This window comes from Lissotriton vulgaris, chromosome 3_1 (genome assembly GCF_964263255.1).
Source record: "Lissotriton vulgaris chromosome 3_1, aLisVul1.2, whole genome shotgun sequence".
Classification (NCBI taxonomy): domain Eukaryota; kingdom Metazoa; phylum Chordata; class Amphibia; order Caudata; family Salamandridae; genus Lissotriton; species Lissotriton vulgaris.
Window position 1 is genome coordinate 953995098 of NC_141689.1, and position 26777 is coordinate 954021874.

Genomic DNA, 26777 nt, shown 5'->3' on the forward strand with positions numbered 1-26777 from the left:
ACTGTGTATATATCTACTGTCATCGGTCCGTCCGTGTGCCTCGAAGGCACAGAAAAAAGGGCAGAACTGATGTCATCACGCCGGAGTGGGCCTATTATGGTGTCGGTGACGTCAGCAGAGTCGCGCATGATGCCGTGCCTCTGACGTCGTCCACGTTGGCGCGAAGCTACAAAAAGAATTTCCGAATGTTGCTGACGCATGGGGATATTCACAAGGGGAGGAATCCACTGGCAGATACTGTATCTGCCAGAAAAAGCGTTACTGAAGGTAAGTAACTTGTTCGTCAAACATAAGAACAAACATTAGGTTGGAATGGTGCCATTTCGTGCAAATGCCGAAACACAATGTTAATGGTAGCAAACGGTGTATTACCAGAGAAAAGTGACGGGTGCATGTCACAATTGAGTACCAACCTCAGGGTGAGGGATATCACTGCAACGATGGGCAGACTCTCAAACCACTGGAACACACTGGAAAGATACTTCCAGAGTCAGGGAGAATAGAATTTCTATGTGAAACTTCCTCCTTCAGATAATAGAAGAAGACTTGTGTTAAATTTGGTAGTGTGAAGGTAATGTTGACAAACTAGTTATCGTAACTCCAAACAGGCTTCGCCTGAGTAGTGTGTGGGGCATTGTAGGCCCCTGTCTCATTGCAGAGAATCTGGATTGGTAGATGAAGGGAGAGGGGGGGGGCAGGGCTTCTAATGAATGTTTTCTGTCTCTAATGCAGGAACCGCACTGGAGAACCGCCCTACTCACATGGGGGGGGAGCACCTGAACTATCAACAGGTATAAGGGTCATAGCACACTGGGGGCAATGTGCTAGGGTCGGGGAGACCCACGTTCTACCCAATGCTAATTACTGTCCCTGGGTGTGGGGCGAGTAGGTTACACTCATGAAAGTAAAACATTGGTAGTTAACTGGTGAGTCAGGACATATTAGGTAGCCCCTGGGCAATATTGTGCTGTTCTCTCTTGAAGGAACAACTGTTGAGTCGGGCCAATTGGTTGTTTACTGGGCAATAATTGGGGTGTTCTCGCTGAAAGAAGTGGCAGAGCAAGGGTGAAGTGTGCATTCCCTCATAATAATTTGAGATGCGTTTCTTTTAAACAACTGGGAAATCTGGGCATATTATGCATCCCATGTGCATTATGGAATGTGTTGTGTGGTACAGCAACTGGTGCGCAAATAAGGGGCTCCGATCCTGGTGATCGAGTGAGCAATAGGCGTACCTGTCATCGCGGGATGGGGGATGTTTGGTACACTGGAAGGACACTCTGGGGCAGTGCGGGGGGTCTTTTCTTTTGTAAAACGCGGCATAATCTATAGGTTACAGATGTGCATGCTAGAACATCTTCTTGGTGTTCTGACCTTGGCATAGGGATCGGTAATCCAGAGGCAAAGATCCTTTCCAAACAAGATAGCCCTCAGGGGTATGTGCTCGCGGCATACCCCATCTGAACTTTTCAGGACAGGAGTAGCGGGCTCAAGCTTTCACTTTGGATCGTGATAAAATTAGTACCAGTGAGTGGATATCAAGAACAAATTATGATGGTACTGGGTGTTATAAATCCACAGCTATTAGTGTAAGGATTCTGCTACACCTGCACAACATCACACATATTGGGCTTTCGGGGCACATGCTATATGTTCCACCTACACAGATGAGAGGTAACCACACATCTTCAGCACGGCTAACCATGACCGGTCTAGAGGGGTGGGTAGTGGCTGCAACAAGACACCAGCTTCAGTGAATGCTGCTAGGCGGCAAGGAGAGGAAGGGTGTATAGGACTGTCACCACCCACTTACCTGCTTCCTGGTATACACGAACAGAGGTGTGGCACAGGGCGACGCACTCTAGGGTTCGGTCAGGAGCAAGGTGACTCAGCAGCTATGGATCGCTGTCAGATGGCGAGGGACCGGCAGGCTAGGGAAATACAAAGGTGAAGGCTAGTTGTGCGTGTTAATTTTCCAGTGTCCCACCAGCCAAAAGCACTTTGTCATGACAAATGTAGCACAATAGGGGGTTATAACCTAACATTTCAATAAGTTGCCAGGACCAACGGTCCTTTCAGTGGGTGTTAGATTTGGTAGTTGTATAAGATGGTGTGCAGTGCCCGTTAGGATGCCAGAAGCTAGGTCTGGGCTAGAAAGGGAGGCATGCGCGAGCACAGCTTAGGGTAGAAGCTGCCGTCCACTACTGAGATAGTTTGGTTGGGATCCTCAGCATGCGCTGGAACAGCTTGCTGGAGAAGCTGCGACAATCTTGGGGGCAAAGTGTTCACCCTTCCCCATCAATTTGGTCATAAACTGGGGAGGCATGCGTTTACTTTCCTGGGTAGGGCGGCACTGCTGTAGGAAATGAAGCCCTCCATGGGTAGGATGAGCAGCTAACTTCGTTGAGTATTAGTAATGGTGCAATAATTAATGTGTGCAGTGTTTGCAACAATTACACAAGTGGTGACAAGATACAGCTCTCATTAGGGGGACCCCCTCCCATTTCCTGATTATCCATTTAGGTGGCAATGACTTAGTAACCATGGGGAGAAGGGCACTTATACAGGCCATGCAAACAGATATAGGGACTATCAGCAATACATTAGGGCCATGCGAGCTAGGGTGGTTAGAGATTGTCCACGTAGGGAATGGGGGGGGGGGGGCAGGTCCTTAGCTGCGGTAGAGCATTCGCGCAAAAGGGGTCAACGGTGCCATGCAGAAGTTCACGGAACGGAGAGGCTTGGGGTTCATCAGGCAGGCACTAATACAGGCAAGAGTGGAAGGCTAATATTAAAATGATGGCGTGCACATGTCCAAAGTTGGGATGGATATGTTTCTCCTTGATATACAGGATGCACTGGAAGCTGCGCGATGTAAGTAGGGAACTCTGAAGTGGGGGGCTCTGTCATCGACGATGGCCTCTTCCAGAGCTGTGGCAGAGTTATGGGGCGACCTGAAGGCAGACGGGTACAGTAAGGGTACCTCTGTGCCGCTGTGCCTGATAGTCAGACATGCTGAATTTTTGGTTAGTCCAACAGCAGCACAGCACAAGTTGCGATCTAAAGAGTCTGTTGCATCTCAGCTCGGAATATCATGGATTCTGTTCTACACACCCTCCTATCGGGGTGAGTTCCTTCGTGAAGTTGCTTATGACAAAGTTCTTGCCATAAGAGCAGTTTTTTTACCTCCCTGGGTGCATGTCTGCCTCTTTCTACCTGTGTTACATGGTTCTAACACTTGTATGTAAAGCTAGTCATGGCTTAGCACACCAGTACCTTCCTTCCATGATCACCTGCTGTAACCCTTTCTGAACCCAACTCTGCCCAGCAGACATTTCTGGTATCATGCAACCCACCCCATAATATATAGTGATTCTGGCAATTAACCCATAACTGACCCCATTCCCTGAAAGGCACTGTCCCAAACCATCAAGAACAGCCGCTCCATCTAGGAAGTAAAAACAAACCTCAGTGGTCATCTACAGGCCCTAGAATGAAAGGGGTAAAGGTCAGCCTGTCAGACCTCACACATGGTAAGTAAGTACATCAGTGTTACTTTACCTTCATATATACATGCTGCCTCTTTTCACTGTATGGATACGTCTTGCATCTGTTCTCTGTTTGCAATCATGAAATAGCTGTCTGTATTCCGAATAAATTATTGAAAAAAGATATGTCAATTTTTCAGTGTTCTGCTGAATGTTCATGTTATGGACAACTTCATTGATGATTAGATTTTATTCATGGTTGAGTCACAAAATGGGGCTTGACACAAATAATGAGTTTGTATGAAATTTGACTAAGAATAGCAAATGAAATCCCTTGTAGGCACCTTCACCTATTACTAGTTTATCTTCCCAAGCCTCCAAGGGTGTATTGGGTTTCCCACTGGTTTGTTACTACTAGTATAATTTGTGGCACATGCTTTGTTTTTTTAAACTGCCCTCATCCGCAAAAATTGTGGCATGCTTCATCGGGCTTGCTGTCAACACCCCTGCTTTGACCAATGCGGGGGTTGAGCAAAAGTGAGGGGAAAGACAATACAAGCACAAAGTTATAGAGATCTGTCGCTTGCACTTTTCTTCCTCGACTTTCTGGTCAGGATTAAAATAAATATATTGAATGGTGGTGTCAAGGAGTATTAGTGGCCCTTCTATCTCCATTCTTGTCATTACTGTTGGACATCATTTAACATCCACAACAGCAGTTGTACAGACGGTGCTCTGTAAACTACTTCACTAAAGGGAGCCTTTCATTCTTGTCCTTATTGTTTAACTGCTCTGATAATCGTTAATTAAACATGTGAATCCATAATGTTTCCAATGCTAGCGAAGAAAGCTATTTCATCTGTACCTTGTGATAGATACTTCTAACTGCTGATTCCTCGCCTTATGATTTCTCCCCACATGAATATTCCCCAGGCATCAGGCTGGATACAGAAACTTTTAAGCAGTACTCTTCTGCACCGGTGTCATTCTTCTCCACCAGTGACGAACAGAGCTGAATTTAAGTGCTACCCAAGTGTGCGGACGTTGGCTCCTTTCCGTCTGCGATTTCAGATGCTTCTCCATGGTCTTTCTGGCCATACATTTTATCAAGGTTTTCCAGTATGCTGTGAAAATGTCACCCCGTAAGACGACAGCTTTCACATTGTGTAGAGGCGTTACAAACAGATGTATGTGATGGACCCTCATGAAGTGTGTTTATGGTGTCTTGGGTCAGAGCACAACTCCAGGACCTGCAACGACTGCGCCCAGATAAACCCAAAGGACATACAAACACTTGATGCCAAACTTTACATCATCCGACACATGAAGATTCCACTGTGCAACTGGCCAAAGTTGAAAGGTAAGTACTGTTCCTGCAGTAGATAATCATTGCTGTCAAAGCCTTCCTTTAGTCCAAGAAAAAGCTTAAGAAGACCAAGTATGAGTTGACCTCTTCTCCGCCATTCTTGGACTCCTGAGAGGGTGTGTCAGCGTGCATCCCCTGATCTTGCTTCTGATCTGCTTCGAAGCACATTCGGAGCATGAAGGAAAGCACCTCCTTAGCAGTTGTAATGTGTAGGGTAGCAGTTCTAGACTCTCAGCTCCCCAATATGAAGGTGAAGACCAAATGTGTTAACTGAGACATTTCAACCAGCTTGAGTTCCTACAGAGCTACTATTACCTTTTAATGAGGCCCTCACGGATATTCACTTGGTCGAAACCATGCTCAGGTCGCTCGTCGCCATTATCCGCACCAGGCAACCCAATATTTCTATCTCAACTTTCAATATCAGAGAGCTTGGTAGTTCTAGCGTCCATGAGCAAAGTATATCCCTGTGCTTTTCCTTTCACTCTGCCTGATAGTGAATCTAATAGAACACCTCATTTTGAAAACCGATTTTATGATCTACAAATCCAGCCTTGTTGCTCATGAATGCCAGCTGCCTTTTAGGTCTTTACTCTTATGCCCTTTTGGATTCAGTAGCACATGTTTAATGGCTGTTCCAGACATCCTTTGGGCGTCCCTTTCACGGGTATTCAAGGCATTTTCGGCGCTGCATAATTGGACAAATGCTCTGGCTTGAAAATGACTGATTATTTAGGTCGAGTAGGGTGGCTCTTCGGCACTACACTTGCATGAGGTCTACGAGCTTTTCTGGGGACTTCCACATGTCCTTAATAGAGCCAACATACGTTCCTTGAGTCTTTCCTCTCCCACAAGACAGTTCCACCAGCAGTTTAACCATCTCCATGGCTATAATCAGAGGTTTCCATTTTTCCTGTACCCTACCCCTCCACCAACCTAGCAGACCTTTGAACCCTTTTGTGGCTGAGGTTGTGGGTCTCAGAGACAACTCCAGAGACTGCAGGTAAAATGTGCAACTTGGTCCCCCACCCCTCCAGAAGCTGCAAAACTGCTGTAGTCCTTGCCGACAAAAAACAGCCTGTCGAACAGGATCTGATAGTTTTTCCAGGGTTGGCAGGCCATAACTTCAGACAAGTGGGTCCTCAAAATTGTTCATTGGAGCTCAGCCCTCTCATTTCTCCCCCTCTTCCCCCGCCAACTGATCCTTCCACCACCATCAGAACGAGTGATGGAGGACCATCTATCTGTCTGCAGGAAGCAAAGGGGGGCCTTGGAGAGCATTCTGGCCTCAGAAGCAGGAACCGGGTGTCACGGTCGATCCTTCCTTGTGCAGAAGAAGGACGGAGGCCTTCGTCCTATTTTGGATCATCGCCCTCTCAATGTTTAAGCATTGGTAGCCAAAAAGTTAAAGATGCTCACACTAGCCTACATCCTATCTGCCCTAGACCCCAGAGACTGGATGGTTGCGTTGGTCATGTGGGAGAGTTGTTTCCATATCCCTGTCCCTCAGGTCCACAGACGCCAACTGTGGGCCAAGTGCATTTTCAGTTCAATGTTCTCCCTTATAGCCTCACCAGTGCCCCATGAGTGTTCACAAAGGTATTGGCAGTGTTCGCAGCACACCTTCAAAGGTCAAGGCTACCAGTCTTCTCCCTACCATGCCAATTTATGTTAAAGGCAGGCTTGCCCGAGGTAGTCGCCAACCAGCTCCAGATGATGACAAACCTATCAACTTTGTTGGTGTTCACTATCAATGTTCTGAAGTCCCACCTAGCTCCTTTGCAGATGCTCCAGTTCATCTTGGGTATTCTGGTTAAGGTACAGTGTAATCTATGATCAATGTTTCAACCTTAGTACTGGATCTCAGTGTGGATGACTCTGAGGCTCTTGGGGATGGTTGCATTCTGCTGGCCAAATATGCCAGGTGAATCATGAGAGCTCTGAAGAGAGACCTCAAATTCCAGTGAGCACATAGTAAGGGCATTTTGTCAAATTAAACCCAGGTTTTCAGGGGACACTGCAAAAGAATTGCAGTGGTGACTACTGGGCAGCAATTGGTTCAGTGGCAGACCCTTTTCCCTACTCCACCCAGAACTGACAGTGATCACGGATGCCTCACTACTGGGTTGGAGAGGCTGTCTGGGAGGAGTGGAAATCAGAGGCCACTTTTCTCCACAAGGACTAAATTCCACATCAGTTCATTGGAGTTTAAGGTGATTCCCTTAGCCTTAAAGGCCTTCCTGCCCACATCAAAAGAACTGATGCTGGTGCTCAAATACGTGATATTGCAACAAGCAGGGCAAGGTTGGGGTCTTGTGCCCTTTGACAGGAGGCTCTGCACCTCAAAGTGTCAGGACCGCCAAGAATTGGCGGTGTGATAAATCACCATGTCAGATCTCTACAAGCCAGATTGGACAAACTTGGCTACCAATGCTTAGCGGATCGCAAATTGCAATTGCACGCAGCAGTGGCACAGGTTGTCTTCCAACAATGGGTAGAACGTTTGCTTGACTTTTGCCACCGACGAGAACTAACAATGTCAGTACTTTTGCACGTTGGAGTTTCCAAAACAGATCTCTGTATGTATGTATGTATGTATGTATGTATAGGCATTTATATAGCGCACTACTTACCCGGAGGGTCCCAAGGCGCTTCGACCGCTGCGAAACCCTTCCTGGCTTCCCTGAGAGATGGTCCCTTAATGGGTATCTCCAGGGTGAGACCAGGCATCCCCGGCGGTCTGGTGGGGCCGATAGTGAAGATGAGGCAAGCTAATGCCCAGAGTTGCCAAGTGTGAACGCTGATCAGAGTGGGCACCGAGGCGAGAGAATTATCGAGTCCGCTGACCCTGGTCCAGAAACCTGCCGCGCCGGGAATCGAACCCTGGTCCCGGGCCGTCCTCTGCTCTCGGGTCTGCCGCCTCTAACCAGTGAGCCACACTACTTCACTCTCTCTAGACTCCTTTCAGATAAAGTGGAGCTTGGGGCTCCTCTAATGCCTTCCCACACTGCCTCGCCTACCCTGAGCTCTGGATAAAATCTGGAACAACTGGGCCCAAGTCATCCAAGTGGCACCAGATTGGGCCAGGCGAATGTGGTACCTGGAAGGCCTCAGCCTGAGCATCTATCCTCCTTTTTGGGTGGGTCTTTTCTCACAGCGGAGCAGAGTATTACACCTGGGCCTGCACAATTTTTTCCCCCATGAATGAAACACTACTTCTAGATTGCGAACAGCTCCTATGCTTTGAGATTTAGTGGTGGTAGTTAACCTCCATTGACCTTTCCTCTGAGGTCACTGATGTCATCTGGGCAGCAAGTTTCCTTCCACAAAATCACTGTACGCTGATCGCTGGCACAAATTTGTGTATTGGTGCAACACCCAACACATTGACCCATTCAAGGGAAGCTGTCTAAAGTTTTGTTTGTTCTGTCCCTACCCCAGCAAGGACTTGTTTTAGACACTGTTAAGGGAGACGTATTGGCTCTTTTGGCTTTTTTACAGTTGCCTGATAAGCCCTTTTTAGGTCGAAGCCTAGCCTTAAGACACTGCACATGCGCAGTCTCGCTGGCGAAATTTAGTGTCATCAGGAGGGTTCAATAGCGGGCTTTAAGCCCCGCCCCTCTTTTCCATTGGCTGGCGTCACCGTTTAGGCTAAACAGTGGCCAGCCATTAGAAAAGAATTTCCAGTGACGTACACTTTTCTCTGTTAGAGCCGTCCCACTTGGACTGGCTGCCCTGACTAAATGCTGACGTAAAAGCTTTGTTATCTTTATGGGGCGAAATACATTGCCCCATAAAGATAACAAACCTGGCCAGGCTGTCCAAGTGGGACAACAGAAATAGAGAAAAGTCCCCCTCACACTCCTGTCTCGCCGCCCCCATCCTGCTCAGAGCCCTGCGTGTGTTTGTAACCCAGTGTGGGGAATGAAACAGTGCATTATTATGATTGTTGATTAACTATTTATCATTGCTATCATTAATGTTACTATGTGCTATATAGCCAGCCATTGAACACAATTCCTATTCAACTCGTCCTTATGCTCACATGAGTTTCTTTGCTTATTGCGAGAGGTAGAGCGCCCGTCTTGTCTCCATGGTCGGAAACACCTATGTTTGTGCAGTCTGCGGAGCTCGTCTGAGGTCCAGCCCCGCGCCCCATAGCTAGCAGCAGTGCTGCTGCATCAGCCCGAACACGGCGATTAAACACCGCCTCCTATAGGAGGACGAGCCCGCGACGACGGCAGCTGCGGACAATGTGGTCTTTTTTCTGGGCAGGGACATAAAGGTGGACACTCGCTGTACGCAGCTACCTTTCTGTTTGTGTACCTTCTTGTGTTTGCACGACACACCCTCCCGTTCCACAAATCAAAGATGTCACAAGGTAGCATCCAGTCTGCAGCGTAGTGTGTTGAATGAGACGAGCCCGCGGCGATGCTGTAGAATTAAATGGCTATTTGAGTCAGTTGCACAACACAAAATGAAGGGACACCCCTATAGAATGTGGAGAGGGCCCCGCAAGTCTAACATATCTCAGTTTGGCCTCGAGCCGAATGGGGGTCCCCGGAGTGGGTGGAGGGCTGCCTCCCCTTGCACCGCCGAGAGCTGCAGGGGCCTGTGTTACGCCCTGTTTGAGTCTTATGCGGTGTTAGACTTCCAATTCACAGAGATGGCCATTCGCAGGCGGCTGCCGTGAAACGGGACGCTCTTTCACAGACTGGCATTCAGAGCGGCCGAGCTAGCATAACAGATCCGCAGACGCCCCTTGTAAACTAAAAATATAAGCATATAGGTTATATCACGAAGCGTCCCCTCATACCACTAATATCCACTGTGCATTTAACAGAACACCGTCAATATAGCCAAAAATGCTTGCGCACATTCGAGTTTCCCAAGACGTGGACCGTCAGTATAGCAGACCTCACTGCAGAGGCATTGATTTTTTCAAACAACAAAAGACTGGGTCCGAAGACGGACAGGCATCCATTTAAATGGCCCTTGTGAACGGGGGTTGCGGGGCGCTGCACACCGCAAATAAGAAAGAGTGGCACTGGCAACCCCAAGCATGGACGTGCGGTGTTTTCCACAGTGGTTCTAATTTGCGCAGTGTACAGTAACAAGCAGCCACCAATATGACCTCTGGTGGGGAGGTGTGAAACTCAGACCCTACTGCCGAGGAAATTATCGCACTGACAATCATTTCACACAGAAGGGATAAAACGGAAAAAGAAACACATGCCTGAAACCCGAATGTGGGATCAATGACACCCAACTGCAGCAAAATGCAGTCACACCAATCAAACACCCAATGTCATTTTGTCACACCAAGGGAGAAAAAAAAATCTTGCCAATTGTAATGCGATTAGAGGTTTCCTCGGACAGTCTGACTGCAATGCATCTGATATTCACAGCAATCCCCAATGTCCCGTCTGCGCTGACGCCCGAACATCGGCACGAAATTCAAGCCCAGGATACCCGATGTCCAGTCCCTGGTGAAATATTCCGCAGGATTACCTAATGAAGAAACCCCTGTAGGCAAATCATTGCAGCAGAGAGGCTGGCATCCAAAAATCATCGGCTCGAAGTTACCTCCTTCTGAAGACATGTCCGTTTCTAGCCTCTAGAGCAGATACGCATCACCAGCGAATCCATTATTACTGATAAAAAAAAGAACCCTCTCCAGAATCTTCACCATTTTAGCCTCTTCTTCCTGTTCTGCGCATCACTCTATGGTAGGTATTAGCTCATATAAATCAGGGGAACAGCTTACACACTCCACTACTCACTCTCTACTACTCACTCTACTACACACTCTACTACACACTCTACTACACACTCTACTACACACTCTACTACACACTCTACTACACACTCTACTACACACACTCTACTACACACACTCTACTACACACACTCTACTACACACACTCCTACACATTCTACTACACACACTACTACACTCACTACTACACACTCACTACTACACACTCACTACTACACACACACTACTACTCACTCTCTACCTCACTCTCTACCTCTCTACGCGCACACATATGCACATATATAAACGTATACATATGTATTTATGTATGTGTGTATATATATATATATATATATATATATATATATATATATATATATATATATACATACGTACATATGAAAACGAAGTTTGCCACTTTCTTGGAGACGCATTCCAGTATCTCGTAAGTGCGGAAAGACAAAGTCCGTCAAAATATTGAAACTGGATTCCTTTTTTAAAACATCCACTGGAGGATTTAATATTTGCACAAAAAATAGGGTTGTTTGGCAGACACCTTTGGAAAAATAGTGGCGAAATAAAACCTACAAGTCCCATGATGCCTGAAGAACGAACACGTGAGCCAGCCCACCTGGGGGCAGGTAATCGCCATTTAAATGAGGGACTTACAAAGATGTCTTAATCCCTGCCATCAATCACAGCGCCGGTCCGTGAAAAAGAAGCAGGAGCTTCGAAATGCGTAGGACCTTGCACACTGAACTTTTGAAAATGAATGCCGGTTTCCAAGGAAATAAAGGACCTTACTGAAAATCTTGGGGCCCTGCTTTGTTCTTTGAGTGCGTCTCCAAGCAAGTGGTAAACTTCGTTTTCATGTTTTACGGCCAGCCCCGGTCGTGGAGCTCGCACCACCATGATAGTATGTGGCCTGCAGCGAGATACTGGAATCTCGTAAGTGCGGAAAGACAAAATCCGTCAAAATATTGAAAATGGATTCCTTTTTTAAAACATCCACTGAAGGATTTAATAATTGCACAAAAAATAGGGTTGTTTGGCAGACACCTTTGGAAAAATAGTGGCAAAATAAAACCTACAAGTCCCATGATGCCTGAAGAACTAACACGTGAGCCAGCCCACATGGGGGCAGGTAATCGCCATTTAAATGACGGACTTACAAAGATGTCGTAATCCCTGCCATCAATCACAGCGCCGGTCAGTGAACAAGAAGCAGGAGCTTCGAAACGCGCAGGACCTTGCACACTGACCTTTTGAAAATGAATGCCGGTTTCCAAAGAAATAAAGGACCTTACTGAAAATATTGGGGTCCTTCTTTGTTCTTTGTCTCCAAGCAAGTGGCAAACTTCGTTTTCACATACATACATACATATATATACACATCTGCATATCTATATAAATACATGCATACATATATGCATACATTTGCATGTTATGTACATGAAAGTTTGAAAAACACTAATAAAAGCAAAGCTAAAAAACCACCTACTTACAAACAGAATTGCTTTAACTTAAACGAGGGCGAGACCTATTGCATTTTCAATGCTTGTTGTACGCAGTTTCCAACATTTATTTTCACCTCGACAATTTGTAATGCCCAGTGGGACTTGAACTTAGTCCTTGACTTTTGATGTGCACCCCTTTTGAGCTGATGAACAAATCGTCAATTCGAGTCAGGCTTGGCTGCAGATAGCTGTTCTAGTGTTCATGTACATTGACTACAACAGATACCCATACCGATGTCTGGGAATGATTCAAGCGTGTAAATCTATGAAAGGTTGCTGCACTTTTGAGCTGTTTCTCCTTGTACTTGACATTGTTTGAGGACCTTCTTTTACCAACTGCTGATAAACTTCAGTAATCAATATAACCTTTACTAATAATATTGTCCATTTTGCAAAAAAATCTGTATTTCATCATGATGGAATTGTTTAGACAGCAAATGTTTTAAAAAATGTCTATTTTAAGGTTATCTGTTTTATTCCAGATGATGCTGAATAACCCTCTGTTTGCCGGAAATCCACAACTTCAGGATCAAATGAGGCAACAACTCCCTGTTTTCCTTCAACAAGTAAGCAAACACTCATTCACTCAATTTTTATAAAAACTGTATTATAGTAATTATTTATTCAGGCATGCGAATTTCAAAAAGCCTAATCAAACTGAATACATTACATTTAGTAAGAAAAATATAGCTGTTAATATCTACTGATATTTAGTAGATGAAGCAAAACATCATCCTAAAAGCATTGGTTTCCTATGAACACTTCTTACCACAGATTCCCTCTCCATTAGACTATCCCCAGGTGCCAGACTAGATCAGGATAATTTTTTTTTCAATGCTCCCCATGTCTGTAGGTGGTGCTGTATGTCAGTCAGTCAAAATACTTTATTGCGATAACTTAATATCATACAAAGACAATGGCAAATATATACATAAAGTCACAAACGACAAATACATCTGAAAGAAACACGTTAGTGTTAGATTCCTTACCTTAGAATATCCCCAGGCGTCAGTCTGGATCCGGAAACTTTTGCGTAGCAGTACCCCTGCGCGTCGGTAGGCGTCGTCTGCAGGCGTCCCCTGCGGCTCCGCGTCCGTCGTCGGCGTCGTGCGCCGTGATGACGTCGCTGGAGTATATAGACGCCGCCTCCGCGCGCTGACGTCAGTTCTTCTTTTTTCCGCGCCAGTGGACGCAGATCTGAAGAGCAGTACTCCGGTCTTTGACCAAGTTTTTCGATTGTTTTTTCTCTTATTGTGCCTGATAGGATGCCTGGGTTCAAGCACTGTGATGACTGTGAGCGCACGATGTCGGTCACGGACCATCACCGCCTCTGTCTCCGGTGTCTGGGCCCCGACCACGACGTGGACTCCTGTGTCGACTGCCGGGCCCTCACCAACAAGGCTAGGCGGGAGCGGTCCCGCAAGATACTGGAGCTCCGAGTGTCGGCCCCACGTCGGGACCGGGAGCGGTCCCGGTCCGGCCGGAGGTCGAGAGAGCATTCGAGGGAGCGGTCGCGGAGCCGCGCCGAGCGTTCCGGAAGTCGACACCGCTCGTCAGGTAGGAAGCACAAGAAGTCGGGGCGTCGTCATCGTACCCCCGACTCCCCCCGACGCTCGCGCGATGCGGCCGGGGGCTCGGGTGACCCCAACCCCGCGGCTCCGCGAGAGTCGCCGGCGCGGCCTGCCTCATACCCTCCGGTCCCTGGGCATGGCGCGACGCCTGAGGAGATCGAGGCGTTCCTCATGGCCATGAGGGCGCTCGCTTCTCCGACGGGGCCTACGGCGCCTTCGGGCCCAGTGCTACCGTCTGGGGGCCCTGGCGGTTCGGGTGTCCCTGCAACGGCGCCGTCGGGTGCTCCGGCCCCGGCGCAGCCGACGGCTCCGACTCCGGCGCCGCAGGGGCCTTCGGGATCGGCGCCGGCTGGTCTTCCGGCCTCCCCGGCGCCGTTGCCATCGGGGTTACCCCCGACGCCGCCCCCGCGCGGCGCCGGTTCTCCAGTGCCGGCTCCGGCCGGCGGTGGGGTTCCGGCGCCGGCTCCGGGCGGCGCCGTCCCCTTACCTCGCCGGACGCGGCGCCGGACGGGCGTCGCTCGACGCCGGTCCCGGCGCCGATGGGGCCCATGAACCCCGAGGAGCCGGTCTTCATCGTTGACTCCGAATACGGAGAAGATGAGGAGTACGGTGAAGGTTGGGAGGGGTCCGAGGACCCTCTGTCACGCGAGTGCCAGTATGACCCGGACTGGACAGGTGACTTGGGGGATGCCAGTGGTTTGGACGACTCTCCTAACCCTGGTTTGATCTCTCCTCCTTCCGTGGCATCGGTGGAGGGAGCTGCCTATTCTGTGGTGCTGATGAGGGCTGCCAAGGCCTTACACCTTGAGCTCCCCGTCGCGGCCGTGAGGCCTAACATCCTCACCGAGGTCTTCAAACCGCAGTCATGCCCACACGAGCCACTGCTGCCGTTTAATGAAGCCTTGTCAGACGTTCTGTTGGGCACGTGGTCCAGACCCGCTTCAGGTGCGCCTGTTGATCGGAACGTGGCCAGGCGCCACCGTCCTTGTCCGGACGACCCCAAGTACCTGTCTACCCACCCCACTCCTGAGAGTCTGGTGATCCAGGCCTCGACCTCCCAGTCCGCATTCCCGTCGGCCCCGCCCGACCGGGAATCCAAGAGGTATGACCAGTTTGGCAAAAAGGTCTTCTCGTCCATTAGTTTGGGCCTGCGGTCTTGCAACACCGCTTGCCTCTTGGGCCGCTACACCCACTCTGTGTGGGATACGGCCGCGGAACTGCTGCCAGAATGCCCCATGGAGGTGCGGGCAAAACTCGGTCAAGCTGTGGCTGAGGGCCGGGATGCAGCGAAATATTCAATACGGTGTGGTCTTGATACGACCGACTCACTGGGCAGAGCTATGTCGACGACGGTGGCGATTCGTCGCCACGCTTGGCTGAGATCCGCCAATTTTTCGGCTGATGTCCAGAATACATTGATGGACATGCCGTTTGATGGCTGTCACCTGTTCGGTGACAAGGCGGACCACGCGCTGGAACGCTTCAAGGACTCTAGGGTCACGGCCAAGTCCTTGGGTCTCTCGACCCAGCGTCAGCAAACGGGTTCGTTTCGTCCCTTTCGTGGCCAAGGAAGGGGCGCCCCCACACGTGCTGCCAGCCACGCGCCGCAACAATCCTTCCAACGCGGTGGCGGCCGTGGAAACCGCCGTGGTGGCGGTCGGGGACAACGGCGGGGTCAGACCACACCTCCCCCCGCAGCATCTACCCCAAAATCCTCCTAGTCCGTGCTTTCGGCCCCATGTGACGCCAGTGGGTGGCAGGGTTCGCCATCACCACGCTCACTGGCGCACGATCACTTCGGACAGGTGGGTGCTGCAAATCGTCCGAAGGGGCTACTCCCTCCCCTTCGAGACCTCTCCTCCAGCCATGCCACCGCAGAACCACCGTGTGTCGGGGGACCACTTGACACTTCTGCAGGAGGAAGTTACGGCCCTCTTGGCCAAGGGGGCCATCGAGCGCGTTCCTGGGCCAGAAGTAGGGCGTGGTTGCTATTCCCACTACTTTCTGGTGCCCAAGAAGGACAAGGGGGGCCTACGTCCTATCTTGGATCTAAGGAACGTCAACGGCTTCCTCCGGAAGGGGAAGTTCAAGATGTTGACGTTAGCTCAGGTCTTGGCTGCTCTAGATCCGCAAGACTGGATGGTAGCGTTGGACTTGCAGGACGCCCATTTTCACATCCCCGTCCTGCCGGCCCACCGGCGTTACCTGCGGTTCACGGTAGGCCTCGAGCACTTTCAGTTTACCGTGCTCCCCTTCGGCCTTACCAGCGCCCCACGGGTGTTCACAAAGGTGATGGCGGTGGTTGCAGCTCATCTGCGCAGGTTAGGGGTTTCAGTCTTCCCCTACCTAGACGACTGGTTGTTGAAGGCGGGCTCGCCCCAGACAGTCGTCCACCACCTTCAGATGACGGCAGACCTCTTGCACGACTTGGGGTTCTCCATCAATGTGCCGAAATCACACCTGTGTCCCTCTCAAAAGCTCCTTTTCATCGGAGCGGTTCTGGACTCGGCGCAGTTTCGGGTTTATCCTCCGGAACGGCGGGTTCGGGATATTCAGGCTTTGATTCCCATCTTTCCGCCGCTATCCCGAGTTTCGGTCAGGTTGACGCTGCGGCTGCTGGGACTGATGGCTTCCTGCATCCTTCTGGTGAATCACGCCCGGTGGCGGATGCGGGCTCTGCAGTGGGACCTGAAGTTTCAGTGGGCCCAGCATCAGGGCAACTTGTCCGACCACGTCTTGATCTCGGAGGGCACTGCGAGACAACTGCAGTGGTGGCTTACGGACCGCGATTGGGTCAGGGGCAAGTCCCTCTCCCTTCCCCAAACGGAGCACGTTGTTGTGACGGACGCGTCCCTCCAGGGCTGGGGTGGCCACTTGGGAGAGGCAGAGATCAGAGGCATCTGGTCTCCGGCGGAGTCCCGGCTCCATATCAACCTGTTGGAGCTGCGGGCGATTCGTCTGGCACTGAAGGCATTCCTCCCCTTTGTCAACGGGAGTGTAGTGCAGGTGTTCACCGACAACACCACCGCCATGTGGTACTGCAACAAACAGGGCGGAGTGGGGTCGTGGACCCTTTGCCAGGAGGCTCTGCGCCTCTGGCAATGGCTGGAACGTCAGGGCGTGACTCTGACGGTTCAACACCTGGCAGGTTCTCTGAACGCCAGGGCGGACGAACTCAGCCGTCGGTGCTCGATGGATCACGAATGGCGTCTGAACTCGGACGTGGCGCAAGGCATCTTTCTGCAATGGGGAGAGCCTTGGTTAGATCTATTCACCACAGAAGAGAACGCGCAATGTCATCAGTTCTGCGCGTTGGAGTTTCCAAGACGGCACTCGCACGGCGACGCCTTTCGGCGCGAGTGGAGTTGCGGTCTGTTATACGCCTTTCCGCCTATACCACTTCTGCCCAGAGTGCTGAAGAAGATCAGGCGCGACCGGGCCAAAGTTATCCTTGTGGCTCCGGACTGGGCTCGAAGGTACTGGTATCCCGAGCTACTCAGCATGTCAGTCGGTCCCCCGATCCGCCTGCCCCTTCAGGAGGACCTTCTGTCGCAGCAGCAGGGGACGGTCCTCCACCCGAACCTGTCCAGTCTCCACCTCCATGCTTGGAGATTGAGCGGCGGCAGTTGAGCCCATTTGACTTGCCTCCTGAAGTCTGTGATGTTATTCTGGCAGCCAGGCGTCCCTCCACTAAGTCGGTATACGCCTGTCGGTGGAACAGATTTGTGGCATGGTGCACAGCAAAGGCTGTGGATCCTCTCTCTGCCCCTCTTTCGGAGGTTCTTCTGTTTCTTCTTTCTCTTGCCCAGCAGGGCTCTGCTCTGGGCACTATCAAGGGCTACCTTTCTGCCCTTTCAGCCTTTTTGAGGCTTCCTGATCAGCCTTCTTTGTTCAAATCCCCGATTGTAACTCGGTTCTTAAAAGGCATCACTCACATGTTTCCACCTGTTCCGTTTGTGATGCCTCAGTGGGATTTGAACCTGGTTCTGACCTTCCTGATGTGTGCTCCCTTTGAGCCCCTTCATTCTTGTCCTCTCCGTCTCCTGACTTTAAAGACGGCTTTCCTGGTTGCCATCACCTCTGCCAGGAGAGTGAGTGAGCTCCAGGCTCTTTCTGTCCAACCTCCTTTCCTGTCCATTCATCCTGATAAGGTGGTTCTGAGGACTAGACCTTCTTTCCTGCCCAAGGTTGTTTCGGCCTTTCACATCGGGCAGTCCATCACCCTCCCTTCCTTCTTCCCGCCTCCGCATCCTTCAAAGGATGAAGAGCGGCTCCACCGTCTGGACCCAAAACGTGCGCTTTCATTCTACATGGATCGCACACGCCAGTTCCGGGTGGATGACCAACTGTTTGTTGGCTACGTGGGTGCGAAGAAGGGACGGGCGGTTTGTAAACGAACCATCTCTCGATGGGTCGTCCTCTGCATCAAAGCGTGCTACTCTTTGGCTCGGAAGGAGCCTCCTGTTGGGCTGAGGGCCCATTCCACTCGGGCCACGGCGGCTACTACTGCCCTGGGCCGGGGAGTCCCCTTGCAGGACATTTGCCAAGCGGCTACGTGGGCCTCGCTGCACACCTTTGCGAGGCACTACTGCCTGGACAGTCAAGTCCGGAGGGATAGCTTCTTTGGCCGTTCTGTTCTCCAGGACTTTCTGGTGTAGTTTGTATTGGTTCGCAGACCCACCACCGGGGTTGGTATTGCTGGGGTATGTATTCTAAGGTAAGGAATCTAACACTAACGTGTTTCTTTCAGATGAACAAGTTACTTACCTTCGGTAACGATATATCTGTAAGAAACATTAGTTAGTGTTAGATTCCTTACCGAACCCACCCATCCTCCCCGTTCTGCGAACTGATACCTAGGGTTAAGGTCATCTCTTTCAGGGCCCTAGTTTTACATGGCACCAGTGTTGGTTCTCTCATGGCTCTGCGTCTCCTGGCGCGGAAAAGCTGTGTGCAAAGAACTGACGTCAGCGCGCGGAGGCGGCGTCTATATACTCCAGCGACGTCATCACGGCGCACGACGCCGACGACGGACGCGGAGCCGCAGGGGACGCCTACAGACGACGCCTACCGACGCGCAGGGGTACTGCTACGCAAAAGTTTCCGGATCCAGACTGACGCCTGGGGATATTCTAAGGTAAGGAATTTAACACTAACTAATGTTTCTTACAGATATATCGTTACCGAAGGTAAGTAACTTGTTCATTAAGAACAGTTAAACATTTTACGGTTAACATGTTAAAAAACCAACGTACACCATGTTACATTTCGTAACTAAAAAAAATTGATACAAAGTGCAAAGTGCTAAAGTGCTAGGTGCTAAAGTGCAAAAAAGGTTTAAAAATTACTTAGTGTGTCCCCATCTGAATGTTAGGAAAAGGCAACTACTAGCCCTGTTACAATGCATTCTAAAAATTCTTGACCAATGGTCACCAGCAGACAGACTAACTAGTGTGCAGGTCTATACTACAAAAGGAGGTAGACACGTTTTTAAGTCTGATGTTCCTGCTTCTTATAGCTCTCACCAGGAAACTGGCCACATGAAACATAATCCTGGGAGTTTGTAACATTTGCAAATAAATAAGAGCAGGTCTGACTAAAATAAATCCTGCTTCCTTGAGTATAGGTACAAGAAACAATTTCCGAGCTTCGTTGTAATAACTACAGAACATTATAAAGTGCATAGTACTTTGCTCAGAGAAATGATCGCAAGAACAGGGCGGTGCCTTTTCAGGGGTACTCCAAACGGGGTAAAAACCCAAGTTAAAATATATCAAATTAAATCTAAAACGAGTTAAAATAAACCTGTGGTAGGGGTGGGTCACCACATTAAGGTAACTGTCAGGACCGTTGGGTATAGCCAACAATAAGCTGGCCCTGACACAGGGTTTCTTCAGCTCAGTTTCTTCCCTCTCCAGGGATAGGAGCTCCTTCATAGCCACCTTGGTGTGAGCAATATCTTTGGATGTTATAGAATCAATAACAGAGTATAGTTCAGGCCTCCCCAACCTCGAAAAACTATCCTTAATATACATCAACCACCTAATCCTATGTACATTATCTAGGGTCAAACAGTCCCTCATTATGGTATGATTTAGAGGAATTTCTGTATTAAGCCACATCCTGAGCCAGGCGATTAAAGGTGCAATTCTAATCAGATCTGAGATGTAGCCTTCCCCCAGTTCCATATGAACGGTATAGGACGGGGTTGACTGTGGGACGCCCAAAACAGATCTAAAAAATTTATTTTCCATTGTCTGTATGGGATCGACTCCCCTATGACCCCACAATGAGCCACCATATGATGCAACTGAAATGCATTTAGCTTTGAATATTTTACTGACAGCTGCAATTGGCCTACCCCCCAGTTTTTTAGAGAACCCATGGAGGGCAGCGGATGTTCTGGCCAGCATGGCTGCTCTGCTTTTTACATGAGGACCCCAGCTACCTTTCTCATCAAAGGTGATCCCCAGGTAGGGAAAAGAGGAGACGCGTGCAAGCTTTTCCTGCCCACAGAAAAAGGTTTTATGAAAAGGTTTCCTTGAGGCCAGGCCCATAACCATAACCTGTGATTTTTTCGCATTTATTTTCAGATCAAGGGAACCCATAAAGGATTCAAAGGCATCCAGGAGTCGTTGAAGCCCCACCCCAGTTCGAGCAAGAAGAACCGCGTCGTCCACGTAAAGGAGAACTGGTATTCCCTGTTCCCCTGCACGTGGGATGTCGCTTGTAACGCCCCTGAGGGCAGGCTCCAGGGCGTTCACATATAACGTGAACAACAGTGGTGCCAGTATGCAACCCTGTCTGACTCCCCTTTCAGACGCAAAAACATCTGTACACCTTCCATTAGTAGATACTCTAATTTTAGCGGTAAGGCCAGAGTGGAGGTCAGCCAATAAATTGACTATGGATCTCTCCAGGCCCATGTCAAGTAATTTTCCCCAGAGCTTAGTTCTATTGACCATATCAAACGCAGAGGAGAGGTCCATGAACCCGAGGTACATGGACCCATCCTTAGCCCTGGTGTATTTCTCGATCAGCAGGTGGAGATTGAGACACTGATCCAGGGTACTTCTTTTGGGTCTAAACCCATATTGCACATTACTCAAGATGTTGTTCTCAGTGGCCCATTTATTCAATTTCACTAATATGACTCTCCCTAGAATCTGAACTGAGGAGTCTATCAGTGAAATTGGCCTATAGCATGCAGGGTCCTGCCTATTTCCTTTTTTAAAAACAGGAATAATTATTGATGTTTTCCATGACTTAGGGATATTGTCACGGTTTAAAGCGTTAAAGACCCTGCAAAGCAGTCTTGACCAGAAGTTAGGGAAGCATTTAAAGGCATCAGCAGGAACACCGTCTGGTCCCGGTGCCTTTTTAGTCAGGGTACTGTATGGCTCCAGGATAACTCCATACCACGGTGTAAAAACCAATCGGGGAAGTGCAGAGGCAGAAGTGATAGAATCACCCTCCTGAACGTTATAAATAACCAATGGGATTCTATCAATGTGAAGATAGTAGATATTTTATTCGTTTTTAAACTATAAGGTGAAGACTAGGTGTCTAGAAATAGTGGGAAAAGCTCTCATTGCGGGTGGTGAAAGGAGAGCACTATGTGCTTTTAAAATACCCCTCACACACTACGAATCCCATAGTGTCATGCTTCATCATAGGGGTCTTCCCGTCCCTCTACGGGGCGGGGCGTGCTGCGACCTACGAACTACGCGGGAGCTCTTGGTATTTGACAATAGGCTATGTGTGGTGTGAGGACAGTGGTAAGTGATTGGGGGGGTAGGGGCCTATTTAAGTGTAATGGTGATATAATAAAAGGTAAAATTAAAAATTTCCTGGCTAGTAGAAAAAAATGATTTATTGACTTCTCTTGTTGGGAATAGTAAAAAGGGGGTAGATAAGTAGAAAGAAATAAGTTATCTACTTGGTCGACATGGCATGTTTCGTAAGCAGACCCCTCCTGCTTACTCCTCAGGACCTCTGTTGGTCCCTACTAACAATACTAAATACTAAATAAATGTAGTTTGGCTAAAGTCCTAAACCTGGTAGCAAAAATCAGCTACTAAGTTATGCTTCTGGGCTTGAGTAGGCCCCCAGTGAAGCGCAAAAAAGGGTTGACCTATTGTGGTCCAGTGGTTTCACATGTTGCGTGCCCCATGAGCCTGCATCTTAGGATTTTAATCAGCGGAATAGTGACCGCTTCTGATTATCAGCATTAGTCCTACCCTTCAGCAGCTCCGTGGGATGTCCCTAGAAGCCCAGGTGATATGGCACTAGCTTCTAGCCCGAGGCCTCTCCATCACAGCAGTACACCTTCCAGGAGAACAAAACGTGTGAGCGGACGCACTCAGTCGGCACTTCGAAAATTAGCCAGACTAGGTGCTCAACGACAAAGTGGTGGCAGACATTTTTTGATAGCGCCAGACTGGCATGCCAGTGGTGGTATCCAGACCTATTACAGCTTTCGATATGACCTCACAAGAGGCTGCCGTACAGACCAGACCTTCTGACGAAGATGAGCGGGAAGATCCTTCATCCCAGCCTTCCCTCACTGAACTTGGCAGCATGGCTCCTGAGGTCATGCAATACGGACACCTGAATCTACCTCAGGATTGCATGCATATCTTGAGAGAATTGCTTGACCTCTGAGGCGGAAGCCGGAGGTGTCCTCACGCTCGATTTTTTAAAAATTTGATACTGTGAATTACTTGCATTTTTAAAATTGTCCACTTACCCCCAGCCACTGCAACCACTTCCCCCTGCCAAACAGGCACCCACAATCATCGGAACATAGCGCTGTTGGGAAAGGGAATCGGCACACGGACGCCATCGCTGGGAAACGCGAGGCCACGCCCACACGAGAGGCCACGCCCACACGAGAGGCCACGCCCACTCCCTATGTAAGCGCTGATCTAGAGCGCCGGACACAGAATTGCTTGACCTCTGAGGCGGAAGCCGGAGGTGTCCTCACGCTCGATTTTTTTAAAAATTTGATACTGTGAATTACTTGCATTTTTAAAATTGTCCACTTACCCCCAGCCACTGCAACCACTTCCCCCTGCCAACAGGCACCCACAATCAGCGGAACATAGCGCTGTTGGGAAAGGGAATCGGCACACGGACGCCATCGCTGGGAAACGCGAGGCCACGCCCACACGAGGCCACGCCCACTCCCTATGTAAGCGCTGATCTAGAGCGCCGGCCACAGAATTGCTTGACCTCTGAGGCGGAAGCCGGAGGTGTCCTCACACTCGATTTTTTTAAAAATTTGATACTGTGAATTACTTGCATTTTTAAAATTGTCCACTTACCCCCAGCCACTGCAACCACTTCCCCCTGCCAAACAGGCACCCACAATCAGCGGAACATAGCGCTGTTGGGAAAGGGAATCGGCACACGGACGCCATCGCTGGGAAACACGAGGCCACGCCCACACGAGAGGCCACGCCCACTCCCTATGTAAGCGCTGATCTAGAGCGCCGGCCACAGAATTGCTTGACCTCTGAGGCGGAAGCCGGAGGTGTCCTCACGCTCGATTTTTTTAAAAATCTGATACTGTGAATTACTTGCATTTTTAAAATTGTCCACTTACCCCCAGCCACTGCAACCACTTCCCCCTGCCAAACAGGCACCCACAATCAGCGGAACATAGCGCTGTTGGGAAAGGGAATCGGCACACGGACGCCATCGCTGGGAAACGCGAGGCCACGCCCACACGAGAGGCCACGCCTACCCTCTCTCTCCATAAATGTGTGTCCCACGCAAGCGCAGCGGACGAGCGCAGCGGGAGCGCCGTTTGCGCGCCGTTTGCACGCCGAAGGCGCGCCTAAGGCAAGCCCGTCTGCACCCGTCCGCTACCAGACGGGACCAGGGGCCACCCCCCCTGCCTCTCCCGTTCCTCTGGCCAGGACCTACAGCCCCGCTGCCCTACGCCTCATAGAAAGCAGAGCCACTGCCTTATGTACCTGCACTTTCGCAGCCACATCTCTCCCTCCTCGTTGCTCCGAATGCAAACATTCCTTCCAAAATACCCTGGCAGCCCCCTCGACACAGAAATATTGTATGTTGGCATTAAATTGTCGGTCACTGCCAAAGCACAGCATCCAAATGTCCATGCTGCTAGAGGACCGCAAGCCAGATGTTATCTTTCTAACAGAGACCTGGCTTTCCATTCATTCTGACCCAGATATAGTCGCAGCTCTACCCAGTGGATACCACATCGTCAGATCGGACAGACCAGTAGGAAGAGGCGGCGGTCTGGCTATTATCTACAAAAACCAGTACCGTTGTCGCATCACAGCAGAAGGTATCCCCGAGTGCGAAAGCATGGAATTCTGCATAGAGTTCAACGCCAACACCTCCTTCTCGGGCACGCTGATCTACCGTCCCCCTGACCCAACAAAACTGTTCCATAGGGCACTCCCGGAGATCATAGCGAAAAGAACCTTATCCGCGGCTAATTACACGGTCCTAGGAGACTTGAATCTTCACTTTAACTCTCCCGCTGATAATATTGCTAAGGAGCTAACAGACGACCTCGGAGCTCTTCAGCTGTTCCAGCTGGTCACAGCTCCAACCCACGAGAAGGGCAATTTGCTCGATCCAATTTTCAGCAGCTGCAGCGACCTGAATGTTGACTCTCCTATTCCCCTCCCATGGTCAGACCATTTTTTGATTCCGTTTTCTTGGGCCATTCACAAGGTTCCCAAGTTACCCCCCCCGGACAACAATCAGGAGAAACTGGTCAAAACTCCAGCTGGATTCCTGGATACACAACCTGGACTCTACCCGCCCGCCTCCCTGCTCAAACCCCACTGTAGCAAACGAAAATTATGTCAGCTGGATCACTAACTCACTAGACACGATCCTTCCCCTCCGGAGATCCTCATCTAAGAGAATGTATAAATCCGCGCCCTGGTTTTCCGACTCCTTAAGAGAACTAAAACGCTGCTGCAGGCAACGAGAGAGAGCCTGGCGCTTAGACTTTCTCCCGGAAAAAAAGGTAGCCTACAAAGAGGCGATAAAAGCTTATAGAGACGGGATTAGGACGGCGAAAGCGACCTTCTACTCTGACAAAATCCTAGAGGCTAAATCTAAGCCCAGGGAAATTTTTCAGATAATAAAAAACTGCTCAAGTGTCACTACCGCCCCCCCTCCGAGCAAAACTCAAGACCAATGCAACGAGCTTGCAGACTTTTTCCACAACAAAGTCCTGAAAATATATTCCACCTTCCAAACGGGAGCCACAGCTCCGGAGATAGCGGACCGACCCTCTCCCAAAATTCTCCCCTCCTCAGAACAGTCAACCCTCAAGCACTTCCCTCCCCTAGACCTCGACACTCTTGGCAAAATGGCACGCCAAGTTAAATCGGGTTCCCTGCGTGACCCAGCCCCACCAGAAGTTCTGATACAAGCACATGAAGCCACCCTGCCTGTTATCTTGGAACTTTTAAATACATCCATAGCCTCATGCGCTGTTCCTACAGCATGGAAACAAGCCATGGTACGGGCGTTGCTGAAAAAGCCTACCCTGGACCCCGATGATCACTCCAACTATCGTCCCATTTCACTCCTCCCATGGGCTGGCAAGGTGTTGGAAAAATACATAAATGCCCAGCTGGTCCAGTTCATTGAAAATCACTCCCTACTGGAGGTCTCCCGACAGGTTTCAGGACTAAACATGGCACCAAAACTGCCTTACTAGCAGTCGCCGAGGAATCCCGAAGGGTCCTGGATCAGGGAGGATCAGTGGCAGTGATCCTCCTTGATCTAAGCGCCGCCTTCGATACGGTCCGCTATACCACCCTGCTGAACCGTCTCCAGGACATCGGAGTCTCAGGCGACGCTCTAAGGTGGTTCGACTCCTTCCTGTCCGATAGATCCTTTCAGATCTTCGATGGCGACATAACATCAACCAGCAAGCCTCTCAGTTGCGGAGTACCACAGGGCTCTTCTTTGAGCCCTGTGCTATTCAATGTCTACATGAGACCATTGGCTGGGATCGTCGAACCGTAGGGCATTAAAATTGTGTCGTACGCCGACGATACTCCGTTAGTGGTATCATTGGCTCAAGATAACATCAGTCAACTACATGGAGGCCTGCTGAGCTGCCTAGAAGATGTCAAGGAGTGGATGACCAGCTCCTCCCTCAAACTAAATGGAGACAAAACAGAGCTCCTGCTCCTAGGCCCAGCCTCGCCAATACATTTTACTTCCCTGTGGCCCCAAGCCCTAGGCACTTCCCCCACCCCCAAGGAAAGCTTCAAGAGCCTGGGAGTGTGGTTGGACAGGAAACCCTCCTTTGCCACCCAGGCTACTAAGCTGTCCGCCACCTGCTTTGGCATCCTCAAATCTTTAAGGAAAGTCCTTCCACTTCTACCTCTAGAAGCCAAGAAAGTGGCAGTACAAGGCCTCATTCAGTCCCGCCTGGACTCAAATAACGCCCTATATGTAGGGGCTCCCGAGATGACTCTCCGGAAACTCCAGGTGGTGCAAAACTGCGCAGCACGCACCCTGCTACAGATCCACGAGCCCAGTCAGCCAGACCTGCATTAAAAAGTCTTCACTGGCTACCAGTCAAGCACAGGGTGACATTCAAGGCACTGTGCATCGCGCACCGGGCCTTTTGGAAAACAGGACCCGCTATTAACAGCAACCTTGTCATCCCCTATCACCCAAACAGGAACCTCCGCTCCACCGAGGCTTTCCTGGCAGTGGTGCCTAGAGTGAAGAGAGCTAGATCCGGGGGGCAGGCTGTTCTCACTGAACGCAGCTAGACTTTGGAACACCCTCCCCCTCTCACTCCGTTCCAACCCGGACCTGCTCGCTTTCCGCAAAAAGTTGAAAACTTTATTATTCGCCAAAGCCTCCGAGCTCTAATCTGTCACTCAGTACGTCTATCCAATTCTTACCTCAGCGCTTGGACGCCCTTGGGCAGCAACCGCGCTTAATAAATCCATTTCCATTCCATTCCAGAAGTAAAGAGACCTTCCACAAGAGCATCATATGCTTTTAAGTGGAAACAATTCTATTTGTGGTGTGCACATAACCATTTTAATCCTA

General features: G+C 49.9%; 1 protein-coding gene across 1 annotated transcript in view; it reads left to right on the plus strand.

Annotated features, from left to right (window-relative positions):
- UBQLN1 (ubiquilin 1) overlaps positions 1–26777 on the plus strand; it is a 564657-nt gene that overhangs the window by 439065 nt on the left and 98815 nt on the right. Inside the window, exon 8 of the mRNA XM_086961317.1 lies at positions 12612–12695. Within this exon, the coding sequence (XP_086817443.1) occupies positions 12612–12695 (84 nt within the window). The remainder of the gene's footprint in view (positions 1–12611; positions 12696–26777) is intronic.